We start from the raw sequence: 27,102 nt of genomic DNA, 5'->3' as shown, positions 1-27,102 counted from the left end.
CTTAGAATTCGGAAACCTGACCTGGCTCTGCTACCACATTGCTGTGGGCAGTCTCCGTTTCCATCTTCCGCTTGGCCCTACGTCCACCACTGCGCTTGCAGGATGGACCCTTTGGTTTGACCTCCAACGTGGCCCCTGTTTTTAGTCTCTCATCTTCCAACCAGTCTCTACCCATGCTGGAAGGATCTATCTGAAAACAGGTCTTAACATCTTAACTCCCCTGGCCTTCAGCTGTGGTCCCAAAGCATTAGTCTGTGAGACACCGTCAGACAGTGAAGGAGTGTTTTCTGTCTGTGATGAAATTTGGAAAATTAGGGTCATATAGGAAATTTTCCATAATGTTGACTTTATTCAGATTTAAGCTCTGAGGCCCTTTTCTTTCATAGTCTTTTGGTATTAAAATACCCTTTCTTTTATGAAATAAAAGTTCCATAAGAAATTTAGGAATCTGCTCTCAGGATAAAATTCTAATTCTTTACTCAGCAATCAAGGTTTCACAGTCTGGCCACAAATCATGTCACATAGTTCCACAATTCCTGACACTACATCTATTCACTGACCGTCCTGTCACGCAGAACGCCTCGCTGCCCCATTAAACATGACGTGTCTTCTTATGCTACTGGGCCTCTGAACACCTTGGTTCCTGTTCCTAGTTTCTCTTGCCTTCCTTCTCTGCCTGTTTTCTGCTCACCCTCCACAGTTCCCTCTTTGAGCTTGTTCTTACTCTAGAAGGTGTGAGGCACTCCCTCTCCCTTGGCACTGACCACCTGTCCTGCATTTTTTTTTGTCTCATTATCTGTTTTCCCCACCAGCAGTCAGCTCCCGGATGTGGAGCCTGTGTCTCACAGCCTGGCCTAGAGTAGCCATTCAGTGAACATTTGTCAAACGGATGAATGAATGAACGAACAAACGTATGCATGTCAACTTTAGTCTCTCCCGGTGGGCTGAAAGCTGCATAAAGGAAGAGGGGATTCTGATTTCCTTTTATCTTGCATGTACCCTCGCTGCCTTGTGCAGTACTCTTCAGGTAGTAGATGCTCATATGTTCATACCTGCTCTCCTGTGTTCTCTGTGTGGCCTTCTCCTGCTCATTTCCTCCCCAGAACTCTCTGCAGTGTCTGAGGTCCTGCAGCACGGGCTGCCCCAGATAAGCAGCAGGAGCCCCGAAAGCCTCGCCTTCCTGTCTGATTGCCAGCATGTGGAGGGATCTGCTCGCCAGAGACAGTACTGCATCCTGCTCCTCTTCTACCTGGCCTACCTCCACGAGGACAGGTCAGTGCTCCACAGCTGATGGCAGGTAGTGGGTGCTGGGACCCAATTCAACTTAATAAATATTTACAGAGGCGTCTTCTTCAAGCCTGGTGCTGGGCACCAGGGACACAGACGAGTAAGAGATGGGTTTTATTACTGAGGGGTTTATTTATATCATGGAGTGGGGTAGTCAAGACACGTGGGCAGTCACAGCGCTGAGAGACAGGCCTAGAATCCTGATAAGAATTCCTTGTAATCCTTGAGGGTGTTTGTGCACAGAAAAAATTTCAGTGATTTACTTTGGTTTTAAGAATTATATACAATTTATCAAAATTTCAAAATCAAAGGACTATTCTTTGTTAAGGTTTTAAAAAAATTATATATTGAGGTAGAATTCACATAATATAAAATTAACCATTTTAAAGTGAACAATTCAGTGGCATTTAGTATTTCACGGTGTTGTGCAACTACCACCTCTATCTAGTTCCAAAACATTTTCTTCACTCTAAAGTAAAACCTAGTATTTTGAATTTTTTTGAGGAAATACCATGCTCTTTTCCACAGTGGCTGTACCATTTTATGTCCCCACCAACAGTGCACAAGGGTTCAATCATTTCTTCACATCGTTGCCAACACTTGTTATTTTCTGGTTTTCTGATAGTAGCTGTCCTAATAGATGTGAAGTTGTTACTCTCATAGTTTGGGTTTACATTTCCCTAGTGATTAGTGATGTTGAGCATCTTTTCATGTGCTTAGTGGCCATTTGTATATCTTTTTTTGGAGAAATGTCTACTCAAGTCCTTTATCAATTTTTGAATCAGATTGATATTTTTTATTCTTGAGGTTTAGGAGCTTTCTACATATTCTGGATATTAATTCCTTATTAGGTATACGATTTGCAAATACTTTCTCCCTTTCCATGGGTTGTCTTTTAATTCTTTTGAAAATGTCTTTTGATGCACAAAAATTCTAAACTTTCATGAAATTCAATTTGTCTATTTTTCCTTTTGTTGCCTGTGTCTTTGTGTCATATCCAAGAAATTGTTGCTAAATCCAATGTCATAAAACTTTTGCCTTATGTTATCTTCCAAGAGTTTTATATAGTTTAGGTCTTACATTTATGTATGGATCCATTTGGGGCTAATTTTTAAAAAAGATTTCATTTATTTTTATTTTCAGAAAGGGAAAGGGAGGGAGAAAGGGAGGGAGAGACGCATCAGTGTGTGGTTTCCTCTTGCGCACCCCCTTACTGGGCACCTGGCCTGCAGCCCAGGCATGTGCCCTGACTGGGAATCGTACAGGTGACCCTTTGGTTTGCAGGCCAGCATTCAATCCATTAAGTCATGCCAGCCAGGGCTGGGGCTAATTTTTTTATATTGTGTTAGGTAAGTGTCCAACTTCATTCTTTTGCATGTGATATCCAGTTTTCCCGGCACTATTTGTTGAAAGACTGTCTTTTCTCCATTGAATGGTCTTGGCATCCTTGTTGAAAATCATTTGATCATATATGTGAGGGTACAAAACTTATTAACTAAACTTTATTCAGATTTTTTGTGTGTTTTCTCTATTGTTTCTTTTCTGATCCAGGAAGAATCTAGAATATCTCATTGCATTTAGTATTACTCATTTTTTAATTTTCTTTTCTCATACTTAATCTGATAGGTGAGACATATCATGGTAGAAAAATGTAAAGGTATAAAAAGACATTAGTGAAAAGTCAAGTTCCTTCTTATCCCCATCTCCCTTGAATATGTAAGCATAGATGTCTCCCTCCCCCAGAAGTTAGCCCATTGAACTCACAAATGTATAATGGTAAGTACAAGAAGAGAGGAGTGGACTGGCAGCCAGAGAAGGGCCTTCATAACCCCAGAAGTGGCATTCTTTTTAACCATACTGGCTCCGCTGGTTGATGTTTCACCTTCTAGGTGTGAGTGAGGAGTCTCTGGTCCCTCACAGAGCCTTGCACAAAGCCTAGAACCTTATGTTGTGCATGTGATAATGTTTTGGAAGTGTATATGGCATGTTGTTTGTGCAAGGTGTCACTAGGCTGTGGACATGCTGGAGCAAAATGACAGTGGCTAAGGGAGGATGTGGCAAGGTGGGACAGCTCTATGCCTTTCTCACTCAGCCTCTCTTCGGTCGACAGGTTTGTCTCAGAGGCAGACTTATTTGTGGCTGTGCAAAGCTTCCTCCTGTCTCTGCAGCACCAGGGTGAGCACCCTCCACTCGTGGTCTTCAGAGCATCCATCTATCTGCTTGCAGTGTGCCAGGACAAAGACAGTGCACTGGATGAGGTATGGGCCCAACGCCCGGCACTCTTCCTCCTCTTGTGTCTCTGTACATTGTGGTTCCTTGGGAGACCATGGTGTTGTACGTATAGAGAAAGGGGATGGGAGAGAGAGAAGTGGGAGGGGGGAGAAGGTAGGGTGCTGACACATACAGAACCTACGTAATTTAACTAATCCTCTCAACAGCCTTGGGAGGCAGAGATGATTATTTCCTTTTTACAGACAAGTGAATCGAGATGGGTTAAAGTCGTTTTCTCTAGGTCACACAGTTAATTGATGGAGGGAGCCAGGACTCCAACTTGGCCAACTCCCATGGCTCTTTTCTTAGTACCGACTTGGGTGTGTGCAGAAGGAGAGAAGTGTGAGGTGTTTCCTTCTGGTAACAGTTTATAAAACAAAGTGAGTTGCTGGGACCCAGGTCATTGGTAATCAGGCTGACCTCAAGTTACTTTTGGTGGTGGTTATGTGTGTACAAGTTTTCTCTCTCCAGATTCTTTATAAGCTCTTGGGGATAAAGGACTATGTCTGATTCATCAATTAATCTCTCCCGTTTTTCATTGAAGATTGTTTCTACTCCTTAGATGTGGACCCTTCAGCCTCAGCCTGAGGATACTCTTCCTTCACTGACTACTAATTTTGTCTCTTTTGATTACTGTTGGGGCAAATGTGATTTAAGCAAGCCTGTTTTTTTTTTTAATCCTCACCTGAGAATATATTTATTGATTTTAGAGGGAGATGACGGGGGAGAGAAACATTGATGTGAGAGAAACATTGATCAGTTTGATCAGAACTGATCAGACATTGATCAGAAACATTGATACATGCCCTGACCAGAAATTGTATCCACAACCTAGGGATGTGCCTTGACTGGGGATCGAACCCATAACCTTTTTGGTGTACAGGATGACACTCCAACCTACTGAGCCACTCTGCCAGGGCTAATTAAACCCGGTTTAGTTTGAATGGAAGCAGGAAGGTGTGGTGGAAGTGCAATGGGTTTTCAAGCAAGATAGACCTAGATATGCACTGTCCCATTCTCTCTCCTTTTGTGGTATTAACGGCCATTGGTGATCACTGACTTTATTCATTGATTCACTGGGGACTACAAAATAATAATATCCTAATTCTGTCACTCTCTCTTTGTTTATTAACTGAAATATTTGTATAACAATAAACTCCCCCTGCCCTGGCTGGTGTGGCCCAGTGGATTGAGTGCGAGCTGCAAACCAAAGGGTTGCTGGTTCAATTACCAGTCCGGGCACATGCCTGGGTTGCAGGCTATGTCCCCAGTGGGGACCACGTGAGAGGCAACCACACATCAATGTTTCTCTCCCTCTTTTTCTCCCTCCCTCCCTTCCCCTCTCTAAAAATAAATAAATAAAATCTTAAAGATAAAAAACTTCCCTCATCAACTGTTGGGTTACTATGAATGGTAAATTGTAGTGTTAGAATAGGTGGAATGTTTGATTTTTTTCCCTTTTAATTACCAATTTCAAAGAAATGAATTGGTTACCTAGCGGTCTCCAAAGGTGACCAAGGAAATTTTTTCAGTATTGTTATGAACGCATGGATTTAAAAATATTCGATGTATTTTAATCCACTAGTAGTTATTATTATTTCTTTGAGGCTCAAATTGTTCTATTTTTGGCCAGTGGGAGCCTACTCATGATAGTTCCTAAAATCTTTTGACACAAAGCGGTAGTCTTTAACAGAGTTGGGGCTTTCTAGTATGACAAGATTCTTCTGGGTTGTGTGAGGACCCCCAGTAGTTATAGCGTGGCTATCTCTGGGGGTAGACATTGCAGAATGTCAATCCCTAGTTATTCCTGGAAGGTCTTTCTTTTTAGTAACTTCTCTCCAGTTTGATCAGCATTCCTAAGCCTTGAACACTATTCAAATAAAGAAATTTGAAATCATGCGCACATGATTTCTAATTTGTTTCTGAACATTTTAGCAACTCAGCCAATGTGGATTGACCACTTGACATGTGCCAGTTGCCTTGTGAGGCCCTGTTGGGGTTGACGTGAATCGAACATGTTCTGTACCCTCAGGAAACAATGGCTCGCCGGGAGAGACAAAACCGTAAGGCAGGCAGCAACAGCAGTGGGTGCTCCCCTGAAGCCTGAAGGACTGGCCAAGAGCTACGAAGGCACTTGGGAGATTGTTGTACTGGGAGAGGCCTCCTGGAGGAGACTGGAGTGAAGGGAGAATTTTTAGGCTGAGAGTAGAACAAGATTTAAGATATAGAATAAGGAAGTTGCCCACTCTAAACACTCAAGGAAGTTTAGTGTGCCTTCGCTAAGACATGGGAGGTAGTGGAAAGAAGCCGGAAAGGTAGACATATCTTTAATAGCACGCTTAAAAATGAAATTAAGAAAACAATTCCATTTACAATAGCATCGATAAATAATATACATAGGAAACAATTTAACAAAGTGCAAGGACTTGTACTCTGAAAATTATAAAACATCACTGAAATAAGTTGAAGAAGACCTAAGTAAATAGAAAGGCATTTTGTGTTCATGAATCAGAAGACTTAATAGCCAGTTATAAGACAAGTAAGTTCTGGGAATGTAATATACAACACAATGAGTATAGCTAACAATACTGTTTTGTACATTTGAAAGTTGCTGAGAGAGTAGATCTTAAAAGTTTTCTTCTTACCACAAGGAAAAAAATTTTGTAACTATAAGGCGGTAGATATTAACTAAACTTATTGTGTTAATCATTTTACAATGTATACATTTATTAAATCCTTACATTGTATAGGGTTATAAATTTATATAATGTTGTCTGTCAATTATATTTCAACAAAAATGGAAAAGAAAAGACTTAATAGTGTTCAGATGGCAGCATTCTCCAGACTGATCTATAGATTCAGTACAATCACGATACAAATTCTAGTTGCCTTTTATTGTTTTTTAGAAATGGATAAGCTGATCCTAAAATTCATATAAATATGCAAGAGACCCAAAATAGCCAAAACAATCTTGAGGAAGAAGATCAAAGTTAGAGGACTAGCACATTTTGATTTCAGAATTTACTTCAAAGCTACAGTAATCCAGATAGTGCGGTTTTAGGCCTGGTTGGTGTGGTTCAATAGTTGATGCTGGCCTGCGAATCAAAGGGTTGCTGGTTCAATTCCCAGTCAGGGCACATGCCTGGGTTTCAGACCAGATCCCTGGTAGGGAGCACATGAGAGGCAACCATACTTTGGTGTTTGGCAACCATACTTTGGTGTCAGCCATACTTTGATGTTTTTCTCCCTCTCTAAAAAATAAATAAAATCTTAAAAAAAAAGATAGTGTGGTTTGACATAAGGATGGACATTTAGATCAATGGAATAGACTTGAGAGCACAAAAATAAACCCATATATTTATGGTCAGTTGATTTTTTATAAGGATACCCAGACAATTCAGTAGGTGAAGAATAGTCTTTAAACAAGATGGTGCTGGAACAACTGGATATCCACCTGTAAAAGCATGAAGTTGGACTGCTACCCTATACTATACACAAAAATTAACTCAAAAATGGATCAAAGACCTAAATGAAAAAGCCAAAATAAGCTATAAGACTCTTGGAATAACATATTAAAGAATTTGAACTTTTTCATATATGCAGTGGGAAGAGAGGATGTTGAGGGTTAATAAACGATTCTGCCCACCTTTTGCTGTGTCTGTGATAGGCTCTATGCCAGATATTCAGTGATTAATCTGCCACAGTCCCTGCCCTCAAGCAGCTCAAGTCTAGCGTGAGAGGTAGACACATAGGCTGCCAATTACAAAACAGTGTGGTAAGTATATCTATAGAGCTGGTTTCTCAGCCTTGGTACCATTAACCTTTCATGTGGCATAATTCTTTCCTGTGGGAGGCTCTCCTCTGTTCTATAGGATATTTAGTGGTATTCCTGTTCTCTCCCACTAGATGTCAGTAGCACTCCCCCAATCAAGACCATGAAAAATGTCTAATTATTTCTGGATGTCCCCTAGGGAGCAAAATCACCCCCAGTTGAGAACCACTGTCATAAGGTAGACACATAAGGTAGTGGGGTTTTCTTCTCCCAAGAGAGCGTTGGGATGAGCCAGTGAAGATGTCCTTGGAGTACTGAGATGCCAGTACATTTTCCCTGTCATGTCTTAGCTGTATGTTTGTTGGGGCTTCTCTTGCTTCTGCAAGATGTATTCACCTCCTTTCTTTTCTTTTTTTTTCTGCCTCCAGGCTGTGGTCAATGCCATCAGAAAATTTCTAGAGCACATCCCAGATCTGCACCTCATCTACACCCACCACCCTCTCCTGCTCAGATTCTTCCTGTTGTATCCAGAGCTGATGAGTAGGTTTGGGCATCGTGTCCTGGAACTTTGGTTCTCCTGGGAAGAGAGCAGCTATGAGGAGGTGGATGATATCCCCTCTGCTGGACAGCCCACCCTACCTGCCAGCTTGGCAGCCCTGTTCCACATACTCAGAAGCAGCCCCAGCATCCTGCTTATTTTGCTAGTAGGTGACCACTTGCTCATTTCTGCATTCAGAGATAGTGGGCCCTCTCTCTCTGGAAGCTGGTTTACTGAGGTCAGGAGGCACCAGCAGCCGCTTCTGCCTACATCTGGTCTTAATGCTGTTCCCATGTGAATAGGAAGTCCTTTTGGCTGGCAGGTGCCTGGTTTCTATTAATTTGTACTCTTTCCTAAGTCTGATGGAAGTCTACTCACTGAGAGATAATGTGTCCCTCTATTCCCCAGGAGATGTGACTATGAAGGGCTGATCTCAGTCACCATTCCCTCTCACCTCCCTGTTTTCTCTAAAGCAGATTCTGCTAAGAATGGTTTAATATTGAAGGAGACCCCTGGGACATGTAGATGGGGATGTCTGATTGCAGAGGGACGATGCCTCTTTTCTGCCATGACTAACACGATAATGGTGCATGTGCAAACACTCCCCTGGGCCTGCCTAGAATTGTCAGAAATGTCAGTGCCTTTTGTAAAGTAAGACATCCCTGTAATTCCTATCAGCTGTACCAGATAAGTTGGCTGCCTGTTGTCTGCAATTTCTAACACAATGACTTTAACTCTGCCTTTTTTAATTTCTTTTTTAAAATTGATTTTAGAAAGAGTGGGGGACAGGGAGAGAGAGAAAGAAACATCAATTTGTTGTTCCACTTATATATGCATCCATCAATTGTCTCTTATATGTGTCCTAACTGGTGACTGAACCCATAACCTTGGTGTATCGGGATGATGATCTAACCAACTGAGCTACCTGGCCAGGGCCAACTCCGCTTTTTTCCCTCTCATTCAAGAGCACATTGAAAACAAATTCGTGAGAGCGATGTTATTATAGAAGTAACTGTTGTAATTCACATATTTTTAAAAGTATTTGAATATTTGATAATTTGTATTTAATGAGCAATTACTAGGGACAGCTCCTAAACCAACTGCAGCACATCAGCATGGAAGATGCTTGGTTTAGAGCCACTGCCTTCAGTGCCAGTTCACCTGCTTGATGCCTCCTTAGACCAGGAAGAATGACACAGCCCAACAGAGACAGTGGGATTCCTTTGATGTTCTTATCATCAACAAATACAATTCCCTGACTTTACTGGAGGAATGTGGTGCAGATGTGACACTTGCATGTTATGTGTCTCACATCCCTAGGTACCTATATCTGTTCACATTCACATACGCACACACTCCCCACTAAGACTTAAATCTTTACCTCCCATCCCTGAGATCTGCCATCTTGTAAAGTTACACAAGTGTTGGCTTGATAGGGACCATATTAAAAATAAAGCATTACTGCATAGGGGAGGAAGGCAAGATAGGACACCAGGGAGAGTAGCAATGAACAGAGCTAAGATACTGGATTTTCATTGTCAAATGAAGTGTTCCTCACACATAGTAGGTACTTTATTTGCTGACTCGTTGAATTAGGGGTCCAGACAGATCCAAGTCTCTCTCAGATAAAGGTAGGGGTGGATTCAGATCCTCTGAGAGACATACTAATGATGATACCTTATTTTTTTTCTTTTTAAAAGGATGAAGAAATAGGTTGAGAGAGATTTGCCCAAGGACACAGGAGTTGAGATTAAAACTCAGATTTTTACTCTTTGTTTAATGTTCTCTTCAGTAAATCGAGTTAACTCTCAGAACGAGAGAGAAAACAATGTCAATCCATTGTTCCAGCTAATGGGAGCCGTTTCAGCACTGGGGATTGTTAACCTAAAAATAAAAGGCCAAAGTCAAAGGCAACAAGGATTTATTGAGCTCTAATCAGGAAACAAGTAGTGTTCCAGTTAGGAGGTGAAGGCAAGGGGTATTTATGAGAATAGGAAAGGGAAAAATTACTTGAATAGAAGGAAGGCATTTTTATGGTGGTTAGTAAGCTAAGGAGAGAATGTCTGTAGGTGCAGATAAACTAACATAGCTGATGCTAATTCTAAAGAATGCCTTTAATTTTCAGTCCTAGTCTTACTGTCTGCTTTCCTGTTTGCAGACTTGTCTGGAATACAGTGCTGCTTTAGGCCTTGTCCGAAGGTTGTTTGGCCCCGTTTTAATGTTCCAGCTCTGAGGAGTAAGATGCGCAAGGCAGCTCCTCTGGGATGGCAGCTCTGTCTCCATTTTAAGTGGCTTCGATTATATTATTTTCCCACAGGCTGGTGAGGGAATCAGGCACAAAAACCGCACTAACAACTGTACTAACAGTGTAGCAGTAAAGGTCAGGGATAGTGTTTGGGTGGCAGGGAGGGCAGAAAGGTGTCTTAGATGCTGATCTTCAAAGGATTTGACAAGTGAAAGGGTTGCTAGACCAGTGCAGCAACATGAAAGTGCTTATTATAATTCAGGGACAATGAGTAGTTTGGGGTGGTTCTTGAACTTGTCAGGTATGACACAGAAGATGAGGTTGGAGAAAAACAGGGATAAGTAGGGGTTTTTTTTTTCTATTTTTATCTTTTAAGCTTTTTTTCTTTTAAATTATATTTAATTGATTATGCTATTACAGTTGTCTTAATTTTTCACCTTTTGTCCCTGCCCTCACCCAGCACCCCCCACTCCCTCAGGCAATCCCTACCCATTTGTTCTTGTCCATGTCCATGGGTCACGCATGTAAGTTATTTGGCTACTCCATTTCCTGTCCTGAATTTTACGTCCCCATGGCTATTCTGTGACTACCAGTTTGTACTTCTTAATCTGCTCACTTCTTTCACCCATTCCCCTACACCCCCCTTCCACCTACCTGGCAACTGTCAACATTCTCTTCATATCCATGATTCTGTCTCTGTTCTTCTTGTTTGCTTAGTTTGTTTTTTAGATTCAGTTGTTAATAGGTATGTGTTTATTGCCATTTTAAGCTCATAATTTTGATCTTTTTCGTAAATAAGTTTTCTTTAACATCTCATATAATAATGGTTTGATGATGGTGAATTCCTTTAGTTTTTTCTTGTCTGGGAAGCTCTTTATCTGCCCTTCAATTCTAAATGATAGCTTTGCTGGGTAGAGCAATCTTGGCTATAGCTCTCTGCTTTCATGACTTTAAATATTTCTTGCTAATCCCTTCTAGCCTGCAAAGTCTGTTTTGAGAAATCAGCTGACAGTCTTATGGTTGCCCTCCTGTAGGTAACTACTTTTCTCTTGCTGCTTTTAAAATTCTCTATTTATCTTTAACCTTTGGTATTTTAATTATGATGTGTCTTGAGGTGGGCCTCTTTGCATCCATCTTGTTTGGGACTCCCTGTGTTTCCTGGACTTGCCTGTCTATTTCCCTCACCAGGTTAGGGAAGTTTTCTTTCACTATTTTTTCAAACAGATTTCTAATTTCTTGCTCTTTCTTTCTCTTCCCTGCCACCTCTATGATGAAAATGTTGGACCTCTTGAAGTTGTCCCAGAGGCTGCTTATACTTTCCTCATTTTTTTTGGATTCTTTTTTCTTCTTGTTTTGGTTGGTTGTTTTTGTTTCCTTATGTTTAATATCATTGTTTTTATTCTCAGCTTCATCCACTCTACTGTTGATTCCCTATAAATTGTTCTTTATTTCCATTAGTGTATCCTTTATTTCTGCCTGGGTCTTTTTTATGCTGTTGAGGTACTCACTAAGTTCCTTGAACATCCTTATAAACAGTGTTTTGAGTTGTGCATCTGATAAATTGCTCATCTCCATTTTGTTTAGTTCTTTTTCTAGAGTTTTAATCTGTTCTTTCATTTGGGCCATGTTTCTTTGTTTACTCCTTTTGGCAGCCTCCCTGTGTTTGTTTCTATGTATTAGGTAGAGCTGTTATGCTAGTGTGGCCTAATGTAGTAGTTGTCCTGGAGGGTCCAGTGGCATAGCCTCCCTTATCACCCAAGCTGGGTACCTGGAGTTCATCCTCTCTGTGTGCCAAGTACCCCCTCCTCTTGTAGTTGAGCCTTGATTGCTATTGGCAGATCAGTGGGAGGGATTTACCCAGGCAAGTCAGGTTGAAGGACTGGCTATGACCGCTGACCACCAACTTCCGCCCTCCATGGAGGATCAGCTGTGCAGGGGCAGGATGGCAGTGTTCCAACGTGGTCTATAGCTGTCCACTGGGTACACAGGCTCTGGGGTTTCCCTGGTGGTGCAGGCCAGGATCAATCACCACTTATGTTCCACCTGAGGCCTCCCAGTGCAAGCTACAAAGCAATCTGCAGATGGCTGCTACTTATGCTGGGCTTGGAGGTTCCCAGGCAAAACCAAACTGTGATCTAAAGCTGGCCGTTGCTAGTGCTGGGCCTAGGAGCTCACTGAGGCTGATTGCTCCTTGTTTGAGAGGATTTAGGAAGATATCTAGCCTGAACTGAGACCAGCTGTTCATGTGGAAAAGCCACTGTTAACAGCTTGGGTGAGATGTAAGTTGGGTGGGGTGGAGCATCAGGGATTCCCCAGGGTGGAGCAAAACGTGTGAGCCAGGTTGATCTAGTCCCACCTCTGGCTCTGTAGCTCTGGGGGGAGAGGGCTCAGAAAAGGAACAGTGACCTCTGACCACCTTTCTCTTTTGGATAAATCTGGGCCCTAGCTCTCACCCTAATGCCAAACACTTCTATTACTCCCCATATGCCACTGGTGTCTTTCAAGCTGCTACCCCAGTGCTGGAGCTCAGAGGGAATGAGTCTGAGTTAAGTCCACGTACTGGCCCTTTGAGAGGCACTTCTTGGAAATTTTAGTTCCTTTCAATGACTCAAACCCTGAGGATCAGATTTTTAGAGCCCTTGAATTCAGTCATTCACTTTTCATTTATCATACATCTGTTTGGTATTTACTAGGTAGTAGCCATTAGATAATTCAGTTATGGTTGATTAATTCTTGCTCTCGAGGAAATCACAGGTGCTTGTTTCATCTCTGTCACCTTATAGAGACTTAAAAAGCATCAATGAAGGGAGGGAATGGTGAGACTAGAAACAAATCTCAGGTTATGACACTAGGCTGTGGGAGTGGCTGGAGAGTCTAAGCCCCTTTAAGGCTTACTTCTGGTTGCTCTGGATATCTTCCACCTGGACCCAGACTCTCACTCGTCCCTGTCCTCTCAACCTTTTCCACTCCTATACCTCTCCCTTTACTGCCAAACTCCTAGAACTAGTTTTCTGATCTTGAAATTATCATCTCTTATTCCCCCACCCATTGGCTTCTACTTTCATTACTACTTGAAAGCTCTCTCACCTGGATCAGCAGTGATGTCCTTGTGGCTAATTACAGTGGACTTTTGGTCCTTGTCTTATATATCCTCTTAGTATTTGATGGTTGTCTACTTCCTTTTTATTGCTTCATTCTTGGTTTCATTAATTCCAACTCTCATTTTTTTCTCCTATATCTGTTGGTGCTCCTTGTTAGTCTCTTTTATAGTTTTCTCTCTGGCTAGTACTTGAAAGTTTATGTTCCTCAAGGTTTTGTCCTAGGCTCTCTTTTTTCACTTTGTGTATTCTTTCTGGGTTATCTCATTTATTTCCAGAGCTTTGTTTGCCTTATGTCATATGCTGATGTCTCATATTTCTGCCTATCCCTGACCTTTCTTCTGGGTTCCAGACCCACACAGCTAACTATCTATTTGACATTTCTGTTTAAAATGGAGTTCATTATCTTTCTCTCCCAAGTTCTCCTTCTCGGTCTGGATCTGCCTAGGATGAAGATCCCTCCTTAACTGAAAGCTATTGTAGGCTACTAGCTTTGAAGGACATAAGTACAGGAAAGAAACACGCCAAAAAGAAAATGAATCTGAGGAAACCAAATTCTACTTATTTATTTAAAAAAACTTATTATAAGGAACAAGTATAAAGGACACAGGGACAATAACTAAGGGGGGGTGGAAATGGGAGGGAAGAGGGGAGCATGGGGCGGGGTGGGCTGGGGTGGGAGAAATAAACAGAAAACTGTACTTGAAAAATAAATAAATAAATAAATAAATAAATAAATAAATAAATAAATAAATAAAATAATTTTTATGAGGCCTGGCTGGTGTGGCTTAGGGGATGGAGAGCTGGCCTGCGAACCAAAGGGTCACCAGTTCAATTCCCAGTCTGGAGCACATGCCTGGGTCCTGGGCCAGGTCCCCAGTGGGAGGCATGTGACAGGCAACCACACATTGACGTTTCTCTCCTCTCTTTCTCCTTCCCTTTTCCTCTCTAAAAATAAGTAAATCTTTAAATTTTTTTCCATAATATGAAAAATAACACAAATGTCAGGATGGCTGGTGACATGGGCTATGAAAGAATTCTTAAAGAGAGGAAAAGGCAGTTTTATTCACCTTCCAAGAGAGGTCAGGAGCTGGTGTGAAAAGATACATCAGCAACAAAAAGTTGGGACTGTGAGTTTTTATTGGGTAATAAAGGAGGAAGAGGATGGAGCTATGTAGTCATGGCAATTAGTTGTAAATTAGGAGGTTTCTGGCTGATTGATTGTCCAGGCTTCAGTTTGTTCTGCTGTTATCTTTGGCTTCCAGGTCCAGGCGCTCCTGTCCAGCAGGTCTTATTTGTAGAAGTTTTAAAACACCTGCATGGGGGGTGCTTTTAGTCAATCTCTCCAGTCCTGAGAATAGAGAATTATGCCTGACAGACTCAAGGAAGTGATAGCTATCTCTAGTAAAGAGGACCTGAAAGGAGCTTTTTTTGTCCTTTCAACAAGCATAGAAAATCACACCAGACACTCGCACAGCTTAATTATTAGATGGGAATACTCCAGTAACTGCCACGTGTATCGGGAGACAGAACTTGCAGCCACTCCAGAAGTCCATCATGTGCTCCCCTCAACAATGACCCATATCTGTCCCCCTAGGAAAACTACTAGCCTGACTTTTATAGTACTATCTTTCTTACATTTACTTGAAGTTTTGTCAGTTAAATATAAACACTACAGTTTAGTCTTCCTTTTTTTCCGTGTGGATATGTGTTTTGAATCTCTTTTAATCCATAGACTTCCCCTCCATTTCTTTTTTTGCCCTCCTTGCAATTCATTTGGACAAGCAAGCAGATGGTTGTTCTGTTGAGTTTCAGATGCAACTGGATGCAACATGCAGGGTTTGCTGTTGTATCCAAATTTGTCAGGAAACCAAATTCTTAGAGAACCTGTTCCAGGCAAGCTGAAGCAGGTACCCCAACCTTTGTTTTGGTCACCAAGTTCTTGTCCTTGAATATACATCATCCTCATCACCCCTCCTTCTCAGGGGGAGGCAGGACAGAGAGGAGCCTTGAGCTTTGGCAGGTAGAGCTCAATAAGAAGGAGCTGCACTTAGGGCTGGATGCTGCATGGAGTTCCAGGAGACAAAGGCTTCTCTGAGCCTCAGTTTTCTCACATGTAAAATGGAGATAATGGGAGGATAAATGAAAGAATACATAGGGCCCTGCCCAGAGTGGCTCGGTTGGGCATCATCCTGCAAACTGAAAGGTCACTAGTCAATTTCCAGTCTGAGCAACTGCCTGGGTTGCAGGTTTGGTCCCACCTGGGTTTGGTCCCCAGTCGGATGCATGCAGGTGGCAACCGATCAATGATCCTCTTCTTCTCTTTCTCTCTACATTCCCCTCTTTCTAGAATCAATTTTAAAAAATATATAGGCCCTGGCAGGAGTGATTCAGTGGATTGAGCACTGGCCTGGGAACCAAAAGGTCACTAATTTGATTCCTGGTCAGGGCACATGCCTGGGTTGGGGCCAGGTCCCTAGTTGGGGGTGTGTGAGAGGCAACTTGTCTGTTTCACACATCAATGTTTCTCTCCCTCTCTTTCTCCCTTCTTTTCTCTCTCTCTAAAAAAAAAAAAGAATACATAGGAACACTCTTAGTATGACTGACTGAACCACAATATTACTCTCAGAAAAGCTTATTGAATTGCCAAAGGTCATTAGCTAGTAAGGGTCATGATGATAATTGGAGCCTAAAGTTAATGAATTTTGCACTAAATCAGGTTCTAGAAACATCAGTCGTTTAAAAAAGAGTGAGAAACAACTTTGTTGTCTGTTCACATATATAATTCCTACCATTTCTACTCAGCTTCTAGCCACAGGAGGGGAAAAGAGTCTAAAAATATGCATTGGTACCAATTTCTGTTTTTGATATGGGTAATTACCAACCAAAAACAAAGCTGTTAATTGCCACTCTTATCAATGGGTGGTCTTTCATGTAGGTTGTTTAGATGTGAAAAAACAATGGTATCACTGAGGCTGTGTTTATTCCCTGCTTGGCCACATCACCCTGATTGGTCCAATCCCAGAAAGCTCTGGACAGTTTGGGGCAGGAGAGATTAGAATGGGCTGTGTTCTGCCCAGAGCCTTCCCAGTCACCCACGTGGTGGGTGCACTCCTTCCCCTGGCATTCACCATAGCCACCAAAGGCTGAGTAGCCCCCTTTCTTTGGGCATTTAAAATGTACTAACTCAGGTTTCTGAGGGACCAGCTCTGGCAATCAGGCAGGTATTTGCTGTTGAAGGAGCAGGACCTGGAAACTGGTTTAGGCTTGGGCCCTGTGACCTTGGGCAAACCACACCCACTCTGGGCTTCAGCCTCATACTCTGTGAAGTAAAAGGGTTGATGGAAATAAACTGAGATTCCCTCTAGCCCTCCATTTTGTGATTCTCTCCTTCTAGAAATGTTTTTTCAGCCCTACAAGTTGACAGAAATGAAGCTAATCCCATCTCTGTCCTTCACTAATTCATAGTTACAATGCCAATGCTTTCTTGATAGCAAACTACAATACTTGGTTTGTCCCAGTTTCCTCACTTGAAAAATTGGGGTGAACCTACCTGGAAGAGTTATTATGAAGACAGAAAAATACACATATGCAGCTACTGTTTTTTTAAAGATTTTATTTATTTATTTTTAGACAGAAAGGAAGGGAGGGAGAAAGAAGAAGAGAAACATCAATGTGTGATTGCCTCTCGCATGCCTCTTATTGGGGAGCTGGCCTGAAACCCAGGCACATACCCTGACTGGGATTCGAATCAGCAACCCTTTGGTTCAGAGGCTGGCACTCAGTCCACTGAGCCACACCAGCCAGGGCATATATAGCTATTGTTTAAACAACATAGTACCTGACATTAGTAGCCTCGATTGAGTGGTTGCTGTTGATATTATAGTTGTGTCTCTGGCAGCTGTGGAGGTTTGTGAAGAGCTAAGGCCAGACATCCCTGTGCTATCCTATGATCAGTACCATCTGGAATTGCCTGGTCAGGTGTCTTGTAGACATGTCTCTGTGTGTCGGGAACTGCCCTCCCTGGAAAAGAAGCCTGCGTGTGACCTGGTATTGATTGCACTCAGCCCTAACTGGCTCTGCACATTAGCCTGTCCAAAGGAATTGTCTTGTTCAAGCTGGCAGGTGCTAGAAGCTATCAGTGGGATTGCCTCTGGTGTAGCTTCTGACTGGCTTTGCCTTTAACGTATACTCATTAAACTAACTGTGAAAGCCAATAAAATGCAATGTCCTTTCCCACCATCTGAACCCAAGACCTGTATATAATAGCTTGGAGCAGAAATAGCCATGTTGCCATGGCAGAGAAAGGGCCTGACCTGATCCTCACTTCTCCCTGTGCTCCGCATCTGTCCTGAATCTATCCTAACCCATCCTGTGGCATCTCCATCCTTCTCTTCTCTTTTCCCTTAAGGCACACTCAGGATCTGCTGTCCTGAAATAACCTTTTCTTGATCCTGGTGCTTCCATTTACATGAGAGAGGCATCCTGGAAAGTAGAAAGAACTTGGACTTGGAGTTAGTAGATCTGCATTCAAATTCTAGCTGTGCCACGTACTGGCTTATGTGACCTCTGGCACCATACTGTCCACATAAGAAACATCCAAATCTAGAGAATTTTGTTGAGTTTATTTGAGCCAAAATGATGACAATTGCTGGGAAGCTAGATCTCAATGGATTGAGAAAATGCTCTGGAGAAAAGCAGTTTTACTGCTTATCTTATTCATTAGAATCAAAGGAGGGTTACATGAAATCCATTGGTGGTAGAGTAAGGGGGCAGGAGAACACAAACAGGGTGGGGGTAGGAGGGAAATCTCTGGGATTGGATAAAAAGTAAAAGGGAAGAGACATACTTCTTTTACATTGGTGAGTACAGGATAGTTAGCAATTATAGCACATAGAGATGGTATGTGTGCCTCGAGGGGTCTAGAAAAGGAGATGACTCCGACATTTCAAAAGTATGCTACCTTAGCTGTAAAAGTTAATAAACAGGCTGACTTTTAAGGTAAAGACTGGCCCTTTGATAAGGAAGCTATAGGCCTAGGATGTGACTACCCATGTCACTCACCTTTAGTTAGGAATTTTTATGTTCCCACCACCTTATGTGCTTACTTTCAGTCTCTGAATTTGTAGGGTGCCTGTTGTGCTTGCTTTCCCTGAGCTTGTCAGGGTCAGTATGTGGCCCCTTTTTGTCCACATCTTATAATTTCTTTAAGCCTCCATTTCTGCCTGCTTAGAATGGGCCTATAGAATGTCAGGATGGTATATAATTAGTGCTGAGTAAGTGAACACTTCTTCCCCCAGGTTCTGTGGTACCATCAGCCTGGGCCCTTTCCCAGACCCTCTCTGTCTATTGTCACCAACCATGATACCCTTTGAGCTCTGACTTTCTTCTTTCCTGTTCAGGATCTCATCTATTCCAGCCCCGCGGACATAGCCCGCAAGGTATTAATTGTCCTGAGGACATTTTTGAGGAGGAATGAGGATGTTCAAGTGGGTGGTCTCATACGAGGTCACTTCCTACTGATCCTACAGCACCTGCTGGTGGAACATGAGGCTTCCCCATCAGAAGGTCAGTCTGCAGCTGTTGGGAGCACGTTTTGACCTGAAAGTCAGTATGGTATAGGTGTCTCTGCCCTGATACGTCAGCCAGTGTGGGATCAAGCTAAATTTTTACCTCCTTCCTCTCTTTGGAGGGTGGGTGCTCAACATAGTTGGTATGGGGGGTGTTTGTGAGTGTGAGTATTTTTGTGTTTAATGATTCTCTGTGTGTAACATGGGTGGGTATGTTTGATGTATGTGTGCATGTCCCCACCCTACATGGCATGTGCTCAGAGCTGTCACAAGAATGGCAGCCTCCAGTTGGGAAGAAGAAAGCTGGAAATGTGGGGGAGGCCAGGCAGGCAACAGCAGCCAGCAGGAGCCTGGGAGGGGGTGGATCTGTGATGTACTGGAAGCTCCCCATGAGATCCAGAAGGATAGATTCCAAATTTGGAATGGGACTCCCTGGAGTCAAGGAAGCTTGATGTTTGGCATAGGATGGAGACACTGAAAAGGTTGGGGTTGGTTTGTCTTATCCTATTTTTAGAAAGTTGAATTTTTAAGTTAAATTTCCAAGTAATTTAGTGCTTAGAAATTGGAGGGGAGCTGTGGCACGTGGTCCAGTCCTGACTGGAGGTGGAGTTTGAAAATAGATTTAAGGGTGTCGCAAGGAGCTGAATCCTTTCTTTGCAGGGAAGCATAAATCACATTCCAATGGACAACAGTGTTGGACAGCCATGAGATTTAGTGGAAACATGTAATAGAAAGACTGTGGGCATTGAATTCAGGTTTGGGTTCAAGTCCTGGACCTGCCACTTATTAGCTGTGGGACCTTAAAGAAGTCACTCAACCTCTCTAGGCCACAACTTTCTTTACTGCAAAATAGGAATAACAGTCCCTGTTTCACATGGTTTTAAGGGGATGAAGGGAAATACTGAATTCTTGTTACCCAGCCCCAAACTGGCACTCAGTATTTCAGTTGTCCCTATGCCCAGTGGAGAAGGAAGAAGGAGGAAGTGGGGTAAATCCCAACAAACCATTTACAGCTGGATGGGTATCTGTCTGACCTTGAACTGATCTGAGCATCAGGCCCCTGACCAGCCCTTCTTCTTCTTCACAGCCTCAGGGAACTTGCCATTGCTGCTGAGCCTCCTTTCTTTAGTGCAGCTAAGGAACGAGTCAGAACAAGAGCTGGACAGCATGGCCATGAAGCTCCTCCACCAAGGTGCCAGCCGTTTGGCGCGGTGCTCGAGGGTCCGGGGCTGGGTGGGCGGGGGTTCCTTTCTTCCCTCTTTTCATCCCTTTGGAGAAGCTAATGAATGTTCCCATAGGCTTCTTGCTAACGGACCTTTCAGATCTTTCTCTGCTGTTCCCTAGGAGTGTTCGGGAGATACTCTCCAAAATAGGTATATATATAAAATTATGCGATATGCACAAGCACTGGAGTTGGGAAGGTCTGGGTTTGTTCTCAGGTTCATCACTAGTTGTATAACCTTGGACAGCCACCTAGTCTCTGTGCACCTTAAGTTTCTCATGGGTAGTAAAGTAGTACTACTTCCCAATGTAGGTTTAAAATAAGAAATGACTGTACGTACAGAATTCACAGTGTTTGGCGCACAGTGGGCCTACAATGGATACTGTCTGTGTAGATCATTTTTCTGGTACAAGTTTAGTTCTTCACCTCAGCCCCACAGCTGACTCAGGGTTTGATAGTCCAGTTCACAGTTCTCTAGGCCTCTTTTCTACCCCCACCCCAAACCTTATTAGGACTTTTCATTGTTCATTAATTCAGTTGCCACCTCATAGGCAGTTTCCTCAGGAAGATTTATTGAGGACAGGTTGAAATTAATAGGAGAAAATGGCATCTTCAGTACCTGTGAACTGTCAGGTCCTCTGGCCATGAGTGAGGATGGTTCTTTTCCTGCCAGGAGTTCAAACCCCATGAGAAGATCAGTGACAGGCTCAAAAAGGACCTGTAGGCCCAGCTTGGTGCTGGTCATTGTCGGCCTGTCTGTCAGGTCAAGAATGACACTCAGCTGGGAGTGAGGTCTGTGTATGACAAAATTAGCCATCAAAGGGTCTCTGAGAGGGGGGAGTAATGGGCTGAAACACACATGTTAAGTGTAATGCACATTTACATATAATCACTGAGTACTTGTATTTGAGAGTTTTGGTGGTAGAGGACTATAGTTAGGGGTGAGGGATGTGGGGTTGTTTGGGGGTGGGGTAGTGGGCCTGATTGTCTGGTTGACCACAGGCCAATTAGAAGTCAGGTATGATGTGGTTGACAAAAAGGTGAATGGAAACTTAAATAGGTTTTATATTGGAGTCATGGGAACAAGGGAGCAAGGAGTAGCAATTCCCAGGAGGAAAGGGATGTATTCTCTGTACTTCACGGTATAGTAACTGCTCTGATGAGGGTTTGCCTTGAGAGGTTAAGGAAGGCCTCATGGGGGAGGTGGACTTTCACCTGAATCATGATTGCCAAATAGGAATTAAGGAGTTAGCCAGATGGGGGTGATGTGAGAGAGAGAATATGGCAAGTTCAGGGAACTCATATGGATGGTTGCAGAGCTCCTCTGGGAAGGTAGGTAGTGCCCCATTGCTGGGAGAATTTGGAGTGTGGGTCTTCCTCCTGTTAAGGATAGCAGGTTGGCCTAGATGACCTCTGCACAGCCTCCAGCCTGGAGTCTGTGCTGGTGTGAGCACTGTTATGGGATACCTTTTGACCACCCAGACTTGTGCGGTCTACTCTCATGTGCAGTTATGGGCTGCCTGCCAGATGTTTATTTGGGTGGAGAGTGTGAGGATGACTTCAGGTTTGTCACTATGTTTCTTTTCATTGGCTGTAATACTGAGGACAATTAGTTTGTGCTTGGTCCCCAAGACTGAAGTCTGAAATTAGTTGAGGGCCATTATCTGTAAGAAGGGTGTCTGGGGACTCTCGTCTTTTGCAGTGAGCAAGCTGTGTGGGAAATGCAGCCCTACTGACATGGACATTCTGCAGCCCTCCTTCAACTTCCTGTATTGGAACCTTCACCAGACCACACTGGGCAGTCAGAAAAGAGGTGCTGGGGCCCAGGCTGTAATAGTGAAGAGGAGGGGTGCTGGGCAGTGTATGTGGCCCTTGCTGCCCTCAGTTTTCCCATCTTAAAAAAATAAGGGGGGATGTGGCTGGACCAGGTAGTTGTAAGGGCCTCTCTGGTTCTGATAACCTGTGGTTCTGGAATGAAAATGGAACCCTTAGAACCTCTAGCTGATCCTTGGGTTCATTCACTGTGTATGTGAAGGTCCCATTGGGTTGCTAATTAACCACCATGTTGGGATTTTATATAATGCATGTGGCCCCTGCCTTGCTGGACCTTCTACAGCTGCTGCAGTACTCCTGAGCAGTACCTCTCTGATAGAACTTCTAGAGAAGATGCTGGCACTTACCTGGGCTGAGGAAGGCTCTCCCAGGACCACGCTCCTCTGCTCTGCCTGGTTGCTCACTGCTTCCTTCTCTGCCCAGCAGCACAATGGCAGTCTCCAGGTTAGTCTGTAACCCCTGTGGCTTTGGGACACAGATGGCATAAAGATCCTGAATTCTTGCCCTGGCTGGTATGGCTCAGTGGATTGAGTGCTGACCTGAAAACTGAAAGGTCACAAGTTTGATTCCCAGTCAGGGCACATACCTGGGTTGTGGGCCAGGTCCCCAAGTTAGGCGGCATTCAAGAGGCAACCACACATTGATGTTTCTCTCCCTCCCTTCCCCTCTGTCTAAAATAAATAAATAAATAAATAAATAAATAAATAAATAAATAATCTTATTTTAAACATTTTAAAAAATAATGAAGAGACCTCTAGGTGGCAGATCTATGCTATAGCAGAACTGCAGGTGTGCAGGAGCCTTTCCTGCTTTTCTGTGTGAAGCACATGGACCTCCCCATATCCTTGACAGTCACTGCCTGGGCAGAAGCCTGCCCCATGTCCTTGGCTCTGCCTTGGCCCTTAACTCACGCCTGGCCACCTACGTAACTACCTTCACTTTCCATCCTTCCCACTGCCCTAGACCATAGACCTATTGTTCTTCTTCACTACTAATGTGGCCTCTTCTTAATCTCCTGGCCCTACCTTCTCCCCTCCTCCACATCTGTCCCCGAAGCCACAGTCAGTCCAAACTTCCCCTGTCCTACACTCCTTTGGCTTTTTGTTCTGCGAAGGGCTGCTGAGACCCTTTTCACCTAGCCCTTCTGCAGCCTTGTTTTCGGCCATTCCACTGCCTGTCTGTCCTCTGAACAGGTGTTTTCAATTCTCCCAATCAACTGTGCTCTTTCCCATCTCCATACCTGTGTGTGTTTGTTTGTTTTGATTGGTTGATTCTTAATAGCCTTTATTTTTAGGACAGTTTTAGATTATAGAAGAAATTGAGCATACAGCACAAAGAATTCCCATATTGTTAGAGAAACCCCCCAAACAGATTCCTCTGTTAATATCTTACATTAGTATGGAATCACCCTAACTTTACACAAATTGGTTCTTCTGTCTAGAACCACCAGCCTACAATCATTTTTGAGAACTGCTTTGTGCCAGGGTGTGAGAGATCTAAGCAGAGGAGAAGCAGTTCCTGCAGCTCGTGTTCTAGATGAGGAATGCAGCAGAGTGGGCTCATGGCTTTGAACTGGCCACCCCCACTAAACCTTCAGGGCACTGCTTCTTTTTTAAAGTTTATTTCTTTTTAAAAATGTTTAAAATTTATTTTTAGAGATAGTGGAAGGAGGGAGAAAGAGAGGGAGAGAAGCATCAATGTGTGGTTGCCTCTCATGTGCCCCCTACTGGGGACGGGGCCCGCAACCCAGGCATGTGTCCTGACTGGGACTGGAACTGGTGACCCTTTTGGTATGCAGGCCGGTGGTCAGTCCACTGAGCCACACCAGCCAGGGCATAGGGCACTGCTTTAACTTTAAGGATCATGTTCACCAGTGCTACTCCTCAACTGTTCCTCACGGTAGCTCTGGAGAGAGTGAAAGCAGGTGACATTGTCCCCATTTCGTAGCTGAAGGAAGTAAGTGCAGTGGCTTCCCCATGGCTGCACAGCTGGTCAGTGACAGAGCCAGGATTTTTGATTCTGGACTTCCTGACTACTGGGGCAGAGACTAGACTACAGAAGAGGCTCTGGAAGGCTCCCTGGTGGAGGAGGTCCTTGAGGATAGGGGAGATTTAAGAGAAGTGGGGTTCTCCAGGTAAGGGTTTGATTCCCCTCCTCACATTCCAGAATCCAAGGCTGGTGAGGCACACAAGACCACGTGTGGCCTCCTTTGCCATTCTGGATGCAGCTGGGATGTGTGGGTGGGTAGAACTGATATTGGCGTAGGTCATTTTCTGTCTAAGCTCCCAGGACATGTGGGCTATCCTTCACCCCCCACCCTGCCAGGTCCACCAGACACTGTCCGTGGAACTGGACCAAGTATTGAAGGCCCTCAGCTTTCCAAAGAAAAAGGCTGCGCTGCTCTCAGGTATGGGCTCAGGGGCCTCTATCAGTAAAAGAAAAGCTCTCCCCTTGGATTCTGTGGTCACCCCACTATTATCAACATTGTTTCCCCCTCGGACAGAGCTGGGTGGAGGTGGGGAAGAAGGCAGGGAGCAGATGTAAAGGGTTTCTTGCTTGCAGCTGCTATCTTACGCTTCCTGAGGACAGCCCTGCAGCAAAGCTTTTCCTCTGCCCTGGTGACTCTGGTGCCCTCAGGGGCCCGGCCACCGCCAGCCCCTGAGGACGCTGTCCTAGCTCCACTGGGAACATCAGAAGTGCTGTCCTTGGTCATTGGACTGCAGAATCTCTTGGTGCAGGTAAGGTCTTTGCTGGGTGGGTCCCTAGTAGTGGAGCCTGCTTATCCCAGGACAAGAGCAGGGAGGAATGGCTGCCTCTCAGGGCCTGGAGGGTAGATTGACTGGGACTTTTAAAATTACAGTGACAGAAATGAAACTCAGACTGGCTCATAACTGAGAAGTCCAGGGGTCAGTGCTGGCTTCGGGCAGAACTGGATCCCAGAGGCTCAGACAATGTCATCAGAACTGTCTCCATCTCTTGGCTTAATTGTCATGGATGGCAGGATGACCAACAGCTGCCCCTGGCTTATATCCTTCTAGCAAAAAGGTTTCTCCTTTTCCCAGCAGTTTCCATAATTGAGTCTCATTAGCCTTGCTTGGGTAATGTGCCAATCACTCTGGCAGGGGCATGGGATGCTCTGATCACCCTGGCTTGGGTCAGTGCCCTCTCCTGGCAGCTGGAGCTTATGGTCAGCTCCCCACAACCTACGTGGAGCAAACATGAGAGAGGGATGATCTGCAAAAGGAAACCGTTCCCAGAAGGAGGAGGACTGGATCTGGGGCAAGCAAGTACAGAAGATGTCTCACCAGGAGGGGTTTGTGTTTTACAGCTTAGAGGATTTTTGGAGATCATTGTTCGTCTAGCCAGCAGATACTGTGAAGGATGGTGGGGCATGGAGATAAGTCAAGTGCCTGCCTTTGAGTAGTAACAGTTGAAGGGAGGATGGTGCCTTGTGGATAGGGGGTGTAACAGTGTGTGAGCTAAAGCACTGCACTGTGCGGGCACAGGGTGTAACTGATAGGCTGGTGTAGGGTGAGTGTGGGGCTGGCTGTCAGAGGCTTCCTGGGAGAGGTGCTTGAGCTGGGCTAGAAAGACCAAGTGACTTGTCCTAGGTCCCCAAAGGCAGGGGCATCAGAAGTGGGATTGATCTGGACAGTAGCACCATTTCAGTCTCTAATTTGGATTCATTCTGTGTCCCTGGCCTGTGGCCTGTTTCCTACTCTTGATTTTTGTCTTTCAAGGAGCTTATTGTCTATTATTTTCAAATATGAGCTCATCACTTAGGGTGACCAAGGCCCCAGACATTTATGCTTGTCTGTTGGCAAGGTACTCACAGGACAAGAAGAGGGAGGTGGGGCAGCCTGCAAATGAGTAAGCGGAGTCGCAGAGACTTCTTGGGGGGCCTTGAATAGAGTAGGTCCCACTCAGTGCCCAGATAATGACTGCACACATATGATATGGCTACCGATTGTGGGAGATCAATTCTTATGTTAAAGGATTGGTCCCCACTGGGCCTGTGCACAGGTTGGGGAAGTTGGGAAATGCAAGGAGCTAGCAGGTGCTCCAGGAGGGAGCCCTATGCTGGCTCTGTGGTTGCGAGTCTTATCCTATCAGCACATCTGTGTACAACATTCACATTACTATGCAAACGCCACCAGCATCCATCTCTAGAATTTTGTAGATGTGCTGGCCAGAGTCACACAGATCTGCATCATAGCCCCTGGCTGGCCCCTAACCCTGAAGGAGTTTAGCAAGTTGATCCTCATTTTCTTTATCTGCAAAATAAAAGTCAGCATTAAGCAATGTGGGCCTTTGTGCAGGAATGGAGCATAGTGGAGGGAAATTTGGTTGCAGTGAGGATGGAAACAGTGTCCAGGGTTCCCTGCGGTGGGTCACATGGTGGGAAGAGGACAAGTCTGTGGCAGTGGAGTGTCCAAAGAAGGGCTGTGGTCCCTGGTGTGATTTGGGTGGTACGGGAGTAAGGAGGAGCCAGGGGCAGACTTCTGCTTAGTTTTAAAAGGGTCACACGACTGTAAATCTCTAAGTACCTTCCAGAGCAGAAAACAAATAGGTTTGTTGTGGGTTTTTCTAGAGATGGAGACCTAGGCCAGTGAGTGGAGCTACAGGAAGGTAGGAAGAGGACCTTTCTTGTGTCCAGGACTGTCTAATGGTAGATGGGGAGAAATGGAGAGGAGTGTCTTGTGGCTGGGGGCTTCTGAGCAGAAAGCAGGTGTTCCCAGCAAGAACTCCTGCTAGAGGGTGGTAAGGACACTGGTTTAGGTGACCTTAAGGTTTCTTTCAACAGTGGGATTCTGTTTTAGGGGAAGGGAATGCTCCTGAAACAGAGGCCCAGGAGTACACTGTGGAAGGACAGGCCCAAGTCACTGAGGAGGAGACTGGAAGGCAATTAAAAATAGCAATGTCAGCAAACATTATATAGTTGGCACTTTTCAGTTTCCCAAATCCTCTGTCTCTGTGATCTCATGGTTCTCATACAAGTCAACCTTATGAGATAGAAAACTATAGATCAGAGAGGTTATGTGACTTCCACAGGGTCACACAGCTTGTGGGTGACCTAAGATTAGAGATGGAGGAAGAGCAAATAAAGTTCTCAAAGAGCTCATTTCCTGGCAGAGCTGGGCAGTGGTCCAGTTTTTCAGGGACACAGCAGCCCTGGGGATGCAATGAAGAGAACTCCAAGAATTATGTGTGGTTAGAAGGAAATACTGGGTAAACTGTTTGGGGCAGAAGGTGAGACCCCTGGATG

General features: G+C 44.2%; 1 protein-coding gene across 1 annotated transcript in view; it reads left to right on the top strand.

The window, feature by feature from the left end:
* Positions 1-27,102, top strand: part of MEI1 (meiotic double-stranded break formation protein 1) — a 68,470-nt gene that overhangs the window by 31,829 nt on the left and 9,539 nt on the right. The window contains exons 18-26 of the mRNA XM_053662195.1: positions 1,104-1,272; positions 3,398-3,545; positions 7,759-8,034; positions 18,614-18,779; positions 19,869-19,973; positions 21,706-21,816; positions 22,120-22,280; positions 24,162-24,243; positions 24,399-24,574. Of these exons, the coding sequence (XP_053518170.1) occupies positions 1,104-1,272; positions 3,398-3,545; positions 7,759-8,034; positions 18,614-18,779; positions 19,869-19,973; positions 21,706-21,816; positions 22,120-22,280; positions 24,162-24,243; positions 24,399-24,574 (1,394 nt within the window). The remainder of the gene's footprint in view (positions 1-1,103; positions 1,273-3,397; positions 3,546-7,758; positions 8,035-18,613; positions 18,780-19,868; positions 19,974-21,705; positions 21,817-22,119; positions 22,281-24,161; positions 24,244-24,398; positions 24,575-27,102) is intronic.

Source organism: Artibeus jamaicensis, unplaced genomic scaffold (genome assembly GCF_021234435.1).
Source record: "Artibeus jamaicensis isolate MK-2021 breed Jamaican fruit bat unplaced genomic scaffold, CSHL_Jam_final contig_233, whole genome shotgun sequence".
NCBI lineage: Eukaryota > Metazoa > Chordata > Mammalia > Chiroptera > Phyllostomidae > Artibeus > Artibeus jamaicensis.
Note: the sequence above shows the minus strand (reverse complement) of the source record. Positions and strands in the feature narration are given on the sequence as shown.